This window comes from Oryx dammah, unplaced genomic scaffold (assembly GCF_014754425.2).
Source record: "Oryx dammah isolate SB20612 unplaced genomic scaffold, SCBI_Odam_1.1 HiC_scaffold_11106, whole genome shotgun sequence".
NCBI classification, from domain to species: domain Eukaryota; kingdom Metazoa; phylum Chordata; class Mammalia; order Artiodactyla; family Bovidae; genus Oryx; species Oryx dammah.
Genome location: NW_024080499.1, coordinates 36,308 through 47,047, shown reverse-complemented (window position 1 = coordinate 47,047; position 10,740 = coordinate 36,308). Strand labels below are relative to the sequence as shown.

General features: G+C 42.1%; 1 protein-coding gene across 1 annotated transcript; it reads left to right on the top strand.

Annotated features, from left to right (window-relative positions):
- Positions 1-991: 991 nt before the first annotated feature.
- LOC120860579 (putative protein ZNF720) lies at positions 992-7,736 on the top strand. Its single transcript, XM_040236378.1, has 4 exons — positions 992-1,099; positions 4,477-4,603; positions 5,613-5,711; positions 7,639-7,736. The coding sequence occupies exons 1-4, from the start codon at positions 992-994 to the stop codon at positions 7,734-7,736; spliced, it is 432 nt and encodes a 143-aa protein (XP_040092312.1).
- The last annotated feature ends 3,004 nt before the right edge of the window (positions 7,737-10,740 follow it).

Genomic DNA, 10,740 nt, shown 5'->3' with positions numbered 1-10,740 from the left:
AAAAAAAACTAAGGACATCTTTGGGAAGAATTCTGCAAGTAAAGCCTGGCAGAAACCCAAGTCCCCCAGGTGATTGCCACCAAACATTCACCTCTCCCCTCCCCTCCCCCAAGGGCGCAGGCACAGGCTGAGGACCACCACACCCATCCTAGAAAGAGCCCCTCCCCAGGAAATCAGGTTGAGCTTTGCTTCTAGAAGTTCCCGCCCTAAATCCTCCTTTCCTGAGGTCTCAGATATACCAAATGTGAGGTTTCCCTCAGGGCTCCTGAATGCAGGTCTTCCTCTTGCATTTTTTTCAAAACCCTCATTGGCTGGGTCAGGTAGCCCAGATGTAGGGTCCATTGTGTCTGGTGAATTGTTCTGAGGCCTACTCTCTGTAATACAAAAAGGAAGGAGAGGAACTAGCCGGGAAGATCTGCCAATAGAGTGGAACACCAGCATGTGATTAGCATTCAAGTTAGCCTTGGTTACCCACTACAGATCAGGAACACAGAAAGTCAGCAAAGAGCTCAGAAAAGGGTGAGAGAAACAAGAAAACTTCTCCTTTTTCACTGCAGCAGTTGCAGGTTAAAGGGCTGTATGTGTTATGCCCTAGTCGTGAAATCTCCCAATGACCGCCAGGGAGCCGATATCCGATGCAAAAGCAAGAGAGTTTTTATTACCAAGCTCCAGCGGCTATAGGGAGGAGCCCCAGGTTTTGGATTACATTGCTTATATAGGGAATATACATGGAAAAAAAGGATTTCTAGGTAGGGGAACGTCTGATTGGTCACTTTCTTTTGAAGGGTTGTGTGTTGGTTCTTGATTGGTCCCTATTGTCTAGGTAGACTACAAGTTCCTGAGTGTTAAGTCAGGGGATTTTGGTCTGGGGTCCCATTGGCTCGTGGGTGGTGGGGTGAGGTCAGAGGATTTCCAAAGGCTCTTTTCCCAGAACCTTACAAAATGGCGTTTTTCTGTTAACAAAATGGAGTAGCTTAGATTCTTCATATGGATGCCTTTGAAGGTATTTTCTCAACATGCAGATGTGAGTTTGAGACGTCTTATCTCCACAGAAGATGCAGAGCAGGAGGAAGAAGAGGAGGAAATGGCAGCTTCTCAGGTAATTGTTCTGTCCCGGGTCTGGGGCTGTATCTGCTTTTCCTCCTGAAATGCCTGGACTGAGAATCTGCAAACCTTTATTTCTCTGCTTCTCAGTTTTCTGCCTGGAGTGCTTGTTATCACCTTCTTATTTTTTCCTTTTTTTTTTTTTTTAAATAGTGAAAACCAGCTCTTCAGGTTTCGTCTCCCTCATATTCCAGAGCCTTTTCTCCATTGTCTGTATCCTGGCTTTCTATAGAGCATGATGAATTCTCAACATGAAATAGTGACTTTCAATGTTGAATACATTCCCTTTGTGAGAGATCAATATGAGGAGGCACTGGTATCTGAGATTCCCACTGGGTTGTGGTTTAGTGTTAGGATCTTAGGGAAGTCGGGGAAATGCCGTGATGAATTTGTTATGCCCAAGTCGCGAAATCTCCCAATGACCACCAGGGAGACTATATCCGATGGGAAAGCAAGAGAGTTTTTATTACCAAGCTCGAGCTGGGGCTCCCAGCCATACCCACGCAGCAGCTATAGGGAGGAGCCCTGAGCTCTGGGTTACATTGCTTATATAGGGTATTCTCATGGGAAAAATTTGAAAACCGGGAGTCTCCCGGTCTGATTGGTCACCTTCTGGTGAAGGGTTAGGTGTTGAGTTCTGATTGGTAAGGCTTTCTTATCTCTTCTTGCTATTCTTTGGCACTCTGCATTCAGATGCTTATATCGTTCCTTTTCTCCTTTGCTTTTTGCTTCTCTTCTTTTCACAGCTATTTGTAAGGCCTCTTGAGACAGCCATTTTGGTTTTTTGCCTTTCTTTTCTATGGGGATGGTCTTGATCCCTGTCTCTTGTACAATATCATGAACCTCATTCCATAGTTCATCAGGCACTCTATCTATCAGATCTAGGTCCTTAAATCTATTTCTCACTTCCACTGTAAAATCATAAGGGATTTGATTTAGGTCATACCTGAATGGTCTACCGGTTTTCCCTACTTTCTTCAATTGAAGTCTGAATTTGGTAATAAGGAGTTCATGATCTGAGCCACAGTCAGCTCCTGGTCTCCTTTTTGTTGACTGTATAGAGCTTCTCCATCTTTGGCTGCAAAGGATATAATCAATCTGATTTCGGTGTTGACCATCTGGTGATGTCCATGTGTAGAGTCTTATCTTGTGTTGCTGGAAGAGGGTGTTTTCTATGACCAGTGCATTTTCTTGGCCAGACTCTGTTAGTCTTTGCCCTGCTTCATTCTGCATTTAAGGCCAAATTTGCCTGTTACTCTAGGTGTTTCTTGACTTCCTACTTTTGCATTCCAGTCCCCTATAATGAAGAGGACATCTTTTGGGTGTTAATTCTAAAAGGTCTTGTTTAGTCGCTGGCAATGCTCTTGGTAAGTGCTGATTTGTAGTTGACAACACTCCTGTGTGTTTAGTAGAGATGCTGGGATTTGGGAGTGAGGATTTTCATCACCCAAGCCCAGGTATGATCATTTCCAGTACACTCCATGTTCACATTACAGATAGAGTCTCATCACATTTCTGTATTTTCTAAAATGTTTACAAGAATCATATTATTGCTAATCTATGTTCAGCTGTGTGAAATTTCAAAATATAGTTCCATGCAAATGGTAGATTTTTCAAGAAATTAAAAAATTCAGAACCAGAGCTGTCTATTTTTTTAGTCACTGTGTATGTCTGCACCCTAGTCTATTTTAAAAAATTAAAATGGTATTGTCACACGGGTTTATGTTCCTCAGTTCTTTGTCTCATCACAACAAAGATTTGGAGTGACAGACATTAAAGCCCTTGGCGCGTCATAGCTCTTGGGTCTTGGACAAACCATGTTATAGCTCTTAGGCAAATCAGTGTTACAGCTCTATTTTATTTAGAAGATAGCAGGAGAATCCATCCTCAAAGCGTGAGGGCATGCCAACCCAAAGACTCGAAGAGAAGAGATTGGAGGAGCACGTGGGGGAGGGAGACAGAGAGAAAGAGCACACGCACTGTGGGAGAGAAAGGGAGAGAGAAAGTGCTTTGGCTCCTCCTTGTATATGTTTTTTCCTCCACCTGGGCCTGCCCTATGCAAATTGGGTTAGCCAGGAGTGCTGTTTGTTCAGGAGAAGGCAATGGCATCCCACTCCTGGTCCTTGGACCCTCCTTGACCTTCCTTGTCTTTTAGCCACTGCCATTTTGGACTCCTTTTCCCTATTCTACCTACCTAACAATATCATCCTCAAATATTTATGTACACTTTCAATCAGTTAAAAAATATCCTGATGTTGACATGACAATTTGTCTCTTAAGAAGTACACAGTCCCATTTTAGTGTATGTCTGTATGCATGAACATGTTAACATCATTTGATTGATTTTTTCTTTTTCTTTTTTGAAGATTCCCTGAAGCAGGGAATAGCTACCCACTCCAGTATTCGTGCCTTGAGAATCCCGTGGTCAGAGAAGCCTGGCAAGCTACAGTCCCTGGGGTTGCAAAGAGTAGGACATGACTGAGTGACTAACACTTTTCTTGTTTTTAGCATTATTTACAAATACAGAAATTTCTATAAACTTTCATTAGAGTTAGCTCTGTGCATTTGTCTGTGTTTGATTAAAGTCTAGAGTCACAAACTGAAGTGAAAGTTGCTGCTGCTGCTAAGTCGCTCCAGTCGTGCCCAACTCTGTGCGACCCCATAGATGGCAACCCACTAGGCTCCCCCATCCCTTAAGCTGTCATTTAAAGAATGTTTGTTAAAATATTTGCCAAAAGATGCTACAGCAACATTATTGATTTTAAATTATTTCTGTTATACATTCAAGTCTCTGAAAACTGTCAGAAAGTACTATATACCACATGGTTAAAATGATTCTTCTTGCCGAGGTTACTATCCTATCAGACCTGTAAAATCTGTAAAGCACTTAAAGTTCAAAGTTAAATGTGAATTCTTTCCTTGCTATTCTACTTCGTTGCTGTTCACACATTGTTACTCATGGAGCAGAATTTTCAACATTACTAGTTCAAATAAGCTTGTGAAAAATGTGGCACACTGAGCCCACTCCAGAACATTTGGATCAGGAAATGCTTTTTAAAAATATTTCCTGTTTCTTTTGATAGTTTATTCTCTGTCAACTGAGTACAACACTCAAAAATAAATATGCCAGTGTTGATCTGATTATAATTTCTCTTCCAAATCAGAATAATTTCTGTAGTGGTTGATGGATCATATCTCATCCTCTTTTCTTGGGGTTAAAAATGTGGTAGAAAATATTACTGCATAAAAATTATATTCTTGTGTAACACCAGACATTCTCCTAAATCAAAACCATTTCTCTTGCTGATTTCCTCTTGGGTCACATTAGGAAGTCTTCCCATGACCACATGGCACCTGTACTTTGTATTTCAGGGACGGCTGACATTCCAGGATGTGGCCCTAGACTTCACTGAAGAGGAGTGGGAATGCCTGGACCTCGGTCAGCGAGAACTGTACAGGGATGTGATGTTAGAGAACTACAGGAACCTGGCCTCCTTGGGTGAGGATAACTGCCTTCCAGAATCCCTTCTCTACCCACTGGGTTTTGGTTCCTGTATTTCTAGAATGTCTCCTAGAATCTGCTCCTTAAAATAGTTTCAGATCCCTGCTTTCTATGGGAAAATGGATATTTATGAGTTGAGAAAGAAGGCTTCATGATGATTCATTATGATTCTGACTTGTCCTTGATGGAATCTGCCTCCTTCTTCTAGGTTAGTGGTCATTCTGTAGGTTCTGCAGTATAAAAGGGTGCCACTCTCCTTTATAAATCATATTTCTCCTACTTACTTACTTTGGCCTTAGTAGTACTTGACTAGAATCTCAAGATCTTTTCTTTATGTATTTCTTAGTTATAAAATTGCTTTGATAAAGTATTTGGGGATATAATTTTCTAGGCTATATTAACATTCAACCATGCCTTCTCTAGAATGTTAATAATGTAATAATGTAATGAGCAAGGTAACAGGCATGTCTGACTCTTTGCAAGCCTATGGAATAGTCCATGGCATTCTTGAGGGCAGAATACTGGAGTGGGTAGCTGTTCCCTTCTCCAGAGGATCTTCCCAACCCAGGCATCAAACACAGGTCTCCCACAGTGCAGGTGGCTTCTTTACCAGCTGAGCCACCAGGGAATGTTCATATAGCTTAGGAAATTATGTCCCCAAATACTTTATTTCTAGGCTGTATTAACATTCTACCATGCCTTCTCTGGGCTTCCCAGGTGGCACTAGTGGTAAAGAACGTGCCTGCCAATGCAGGAGATGTAAAAGAAGTGGGTGCGATCCCTGGGTTGGGAAGAACTCCTGGAGGAGGACATGGCAACCCACTCACTATTTTTGCCTCGACACTGCCATGGACAGAAGAGCCTGGCGGGCTACAGTCCATAGGGTGGCAAAGAGTCAGACATGACTGGAGCGACTTAGGACATATGCCTTCTCTTCTCGCTTGAATACATATTAGATTGGAAACTGATGAATCTCTAGCAAAACAAATATTCCTTTTCCTGATAGCAGGTCTTGTGGTCTCTAAGCCAGACCTGGTCACCTTTCTGGAGCAAATGAAGACTCCCTGGTATGTAAGGAGACTGGAGACGCCAGCCGTATACACAGGTAGGGGTCAATGGATGGAGCCCACGAGTCCACGACAGGTCCAAGGATTAGTGAGGAATTCACCCTTTGTCATGTGGTTTGGGAAGATCTGCTTTAATGGAAATGATTGTAGAGAAGTCTGGGTTTCTTTCTGTTGCTGTGAGAGGCGGATATCACCTGCCCCATTCTGTCTCTTTAAATCATTCCTGAATTCATCTCCAGTGATTACTTTTCTCAATCACAGTGAGAACTGAAATCCTTCTCTTGGCCTCTGACAACCTGCATGAATCGATTACTATTCCATTTCTTGGGGGATGGGTGGGGCCCTAGGAAAAGTGCACATTTCTGAAAAGCTCTTGGACGCTCCTATTAAAGTTTCTACCTCTACATGGCAGTGTGTGAGTGGAATTGTAGACATGCTGCCAAAGTTCTAGGAATATTGGGGACAGAGGGCTTTTTTTGGGTGTTTTTTTTTTTTTCTGACATAATTTCTAAAAGACTGGAAGCTTCAAATATGATCTTATAAATTTTAAATTCAAGTAATTTTTTCACTGCATAAACCAAAATCTCCATAAAGAGAAAGAATGCCAATCTTAGGGTTACTTCTAAATTTCTGTTTTCTTCATACGAACTCATATGAAATGTTAAGTATATCTGCCCCAATTCCTCAATGCTAAAAGACTTAACTGAACTGAACTGAAAAGACTTAAATATATTCAATTAACTCAAAGAATTTTCAAATAAATTGGCATAAGGGCTGAAAACATTTTCCACCATATTTTTAATGGTTTCAAAGTATTACAATGTTTAGATAATATCTTTTTAAAACGTTCTTATTGGAGTATAACTGGTTTACAATGTTGTACAGCAAAGACAATCCATTTTACGTATAGATATCTACTCTTTTTAAGATTTCCTTCCCAATTAGATCTCCACAGAGCATTGATAGTGTTCTCACCATATTCTTAAAGTCTCGTTTCTTAATTTCTCAAGAACTGCTTCTTTATTTAATGAATCTTGTTATCAACTTCCCCAGACTTTGTCCTACATGTCCTTGCTTTCTGATTAGGCCTATGTCAGTATCATTTATGATTTATATATTGAAACATCATATAGAACATGCTAAAATAAAAAAGTAGGTTAAAGAATTAGAGGGCACCTAGTGGCATCTGCATTTAAGATGACTTAAGTCGAAGAGTAATCATTAGATTGCCTGTCTCTTCTTCATGTAGTGGTTCTTGTAGCTTTTTGTCTTGCTCCTTCCTCTACACCATACTTCTTTGTCCTCTCATTTTGTCACATTTTCTGGGTTTGTGGTCTGTTCTGCGGGCTGCAGGTTCCTACCTCCTCTTGCTCTGTTGTCTTCCCCTAGGGGGTGAAGTTGCTCCACAGGCTTGTACCCTTATCCCCTTGATCTGGGCTTTGATTGCTGTTATTGTGACCCATGCCTCCCCAAAATATTGAGGGGAGCTTCCCCTTGGCTCTGTGGTTGTCACTGGTCTGTCAGGGGTGGGATCTGCTCCCTGATTGGTGGGAAAGAGCCCCCAGATCAGTTTCTTCACTGTGATTCTGATCTGTGGTCAAGGCAGGTAGGATTGGAGGACACCCATTGGGAGGGAAGCCACTAAGGATTGCTCCTCTGGGATTGTTCACCTTGGGGTGTGCTCATGCACTGTGTGAGCCTCATGTGACCCCATGTTGGCACTGCTCTTGGCCCCCCTTCAACCATGGGCATGCTGGCATATTGCTCTGGTGCCAGCAGCTTTCACATTTTGGGATTTACATCCAATGTTTGTGAAAGCAGAAAGATGTGCCTCCTCAGATGTTCCTTTCACTGGAACACCAGCATAGGTCCAGTGAACTCAGGTCCCAAAATTGCATTCATGGAGCTGGACCTGCTGTGGTGCTATGGGGACAGCTCAGACTCTGGCCTGGCCCCACCCCCTAGTATACATCCCGACAAAGTCCACAGCTGCTAAAACTACACCTCCCGTGACTGGGGGAGCCCTGGTTGTCCATTCAGATGTTCTGTACGGGCAGAGTTGACAAAGCCAGTTGAATGTATAAAAGTATGGTTTGAGCAACTGTGAGGAGAGACTTCAGTTTTTCTTTCTTAACCCTGGGGCTCAGCTGAGCCTTCAGCTCCTTCTATGTGTGTGGGCCACCCACGGGTGTCTGCTCCAGAGGCTTCCCCAGAGCACAGCAGTCTGCTGATTGTGGAGGAGGTGCATGGGGGGAGGCTGTGGCTGGAGCTCAATAGAGCCCACCCAGGTGGTCGCCCTTCCTAGTGCTTGGGAGAAGGGGCCAGCACAGGGGGAGAGGGGCTGCAATAGTGGATCTTCCCTTTGGGCATCACTCAACAATGGTGCCCTGCTCTCTGGTGGTTCAGGCTTCCTCCACAAGCATTCTAGCTTATAGAACTCCTCCCTCAACCCACCCCCTCAGGATGTCTCCTCACAGCCCACAGCAGTCCTCTGCCTGGGTCTGCTCTCCAGACCCCACATTTCAGCACCCAGCCTTTGTCTGCAGCAGCAGGTACCCTCTCAGGCTGGGTGGGCAGGACAGGACTCAGTACCCTGTGTACAGGTCTCACTCTGTCCTACTGCCACAGACTGTTGTCATCTCTTCCCAAGAGAATGAGGCTCCCCTTCTGTCTCAGCTGAGCTCACTCCAGCCCTAGTAGATAAGAATAGTAGATAAGAAAACTTTCATTTGGTATCTTTCAGCTGTGTCTTCTCACAACACCTGTGGTTTGATGTCAAAGAATCCAAGATTGGAAAGTTTAATCCAAAAAGCAAACCTAGGAATATATGAAAGAGCTCACCTTGGAAACGAACATTTAATGAAAGACCAGGAATATACGGGGGTATGTAAAAGACCTAGAAGATGTTTATATGGACATAAAGAAACCGAGACAGTTTCACACAATGCGGACATTACTGCCCAAAGAAATGAGCAATGTGAGTCAAACAGTGGAAAACACCCTTTTCAGTTATCAACATCTGCAGAAAAGTGTATCTCTTCAAGCAAAGGTTTCAATCAGTTTTTGAAACATACACGTTCTCTGAAGGGAAATGTGGAAAATCTGGAAAGTCATCCAGTCTCTACTGCAAATACTCATGCAAACCGCTCTGAACACAGGCTTCAATTACACATATATTCATGCACGTCTGAAAACCAGAAATTTAAAAATGATGGGGAAAACTCACAATACAATCACTTTGACGGATTTGTGAGCAAGGGGTCATTATTCTTCCACCAACAGACAGTTTCTCTCTGTTCCAAAATGTGTAATGTTGATAATAATGGAAGAGAGTTAATCCCACCATCACTGTTCAATACACATCATGATACGGTTAATACGGAACAACTTCTCATGTGTAACAACACGAGTCAGGCCTTAAGTAAGAGCTCTACCCCCAATAATTACAAGAATATTTACGATGGACTGAGAAGCCATTCATGCAATGAAACTGGGTGTAAAACTGCACAAGACTCTAACCGTATGAAACATCAGGGACCTCAATCTTCAGACAAAGACTCTAAAAATAGTACATGGAGGAATATCTTTTATCAAACATCAGGTCTTCCACTAAATGAGAGTACACATACTGGAGAGAAGACTTATAATTGTGAATATGGTGATATCTCTAATCAGTCTTCAAATCTTACTCAACAGCAGAGTATTCAGAATCCACAGAAAAGTTACAAGTGTAAGCAACGTGAGAAAGCCTTTACTAACTCATCCAGTCTAAGTAGACACAGGAAAATTCATTCAGGATGGAAACCTTTCAAATATACAGAGTGTGGCAACACCTATAATCAGAATTCAGAGCTTAGTCAAGATCAGCAAATCCACACTGGCAAGAAACCTTATGAATGTAAAGAATGTGAAAAACCATTTATGTCTTACTCAAACCGTAGTCGACATCAGCGAATTCACACTGGGGAGAAGCATTATAAATGCACAAACTGTGGCAAAGCCTTTAATCAGAAATCACATCTTACTGATCACCAGAGAATTCATAGTGGAGAGAAGCCTTATCAATGTAAAGTATGCGGAAAAGCCTTCAGTCACAACTCAACTCTTACTAACCACCAGCGAATTCATACTGGAGAGAAACCTTATAAATGTACAGAATGTGGGAAATCCTTTAGTCAGAACTCATCTCTTACTCAACACCAGCGAATTCATACTGGGGAGAGGCCTTATAAATGTAAGGATTGTGGCAAAGACTTTAGCAAGCACTCAGGTGTTACTCGCCATCAGAGAATTCATACTGGAGAGAGGCCTTATAAATGTCAATATTGTGGCAAAGCATTTAGACAGCACTCATGTCTTACTAAACATCAAGTAATCCATACGGGAGAGAAATCTTTTAAATGTAAAGAATGCGGAAAAGCCTTCAGTTACCACTCAACTCTTACTCAACACCAGAGAATTCATAGTGGAGAGAAGCCTTATAAATGTAAAGAATGTGGAAAAGCCTTCAGTTACTACTCATCTCTTCCTCAACACCAGAGAATTCATACTGGAGAGAAGCCTTATAAATGTAAAGAATGTGGAAAAGCCTTCAGTCACTACTCAACTCTTACTCAACACCAGAGAATTCATACTGGGGAGAGGCCTTATAAATGTAAGGATTGTGGCAAAGACTTTAGCAAGTACTCAGGTCTTACTTACCATCAGAGATTTCATACTGGAAAGAACCTTATAAATGTAAAGAATGCGGAAAATCCTTCAGTCACCAGTCAAGTCTTATTTGACACCAGCGAATTCATACTGGAGAAGTGGCAAAGGCTTTAATCAGAGCTATCACCTTATTAGACATCAGAGAGCACGTACTGGAGAAAAACCCTAGTAATAACTGATGGAAGAGGTTTGTCCTGAACATACACTTCAGAAAATACAAGACCATTTATTTACGAAAGATAAGGAATGACATAAAGAAAATGTACAAAAGTATTTAATAAATATAAAATCTAAATAAATAGAAATTGCACACTAGAAAATGTGAAAGTCGCTCAGTTGTTTCCAACTCTTTGCAAC

Bases quoted from the DNA above. Each gene is read 5' to 3' on its own strand.
- LOC120860579 (XM_040236378.1), top strand. From the start codon at position 992: ATGCCTTTGAAGGTATTTTCTCAACATGCAGATGTGAGTTTGAGACGT. The intron at 1,100-4,476 runs GTAATTGTTCTG...TTTGTATTTCAG, and splicing joins AGGAAATGGCAGCTTCTCAG to GGACGGCTGACATTCCAGGA. The intron at 5,712-7,638 runs GTAGGGGTCAAT...CCCACCCCCTAG, and splicing joins GACGCCAGCCGTATACACAG to TATACATCCCGACAAAGTCC.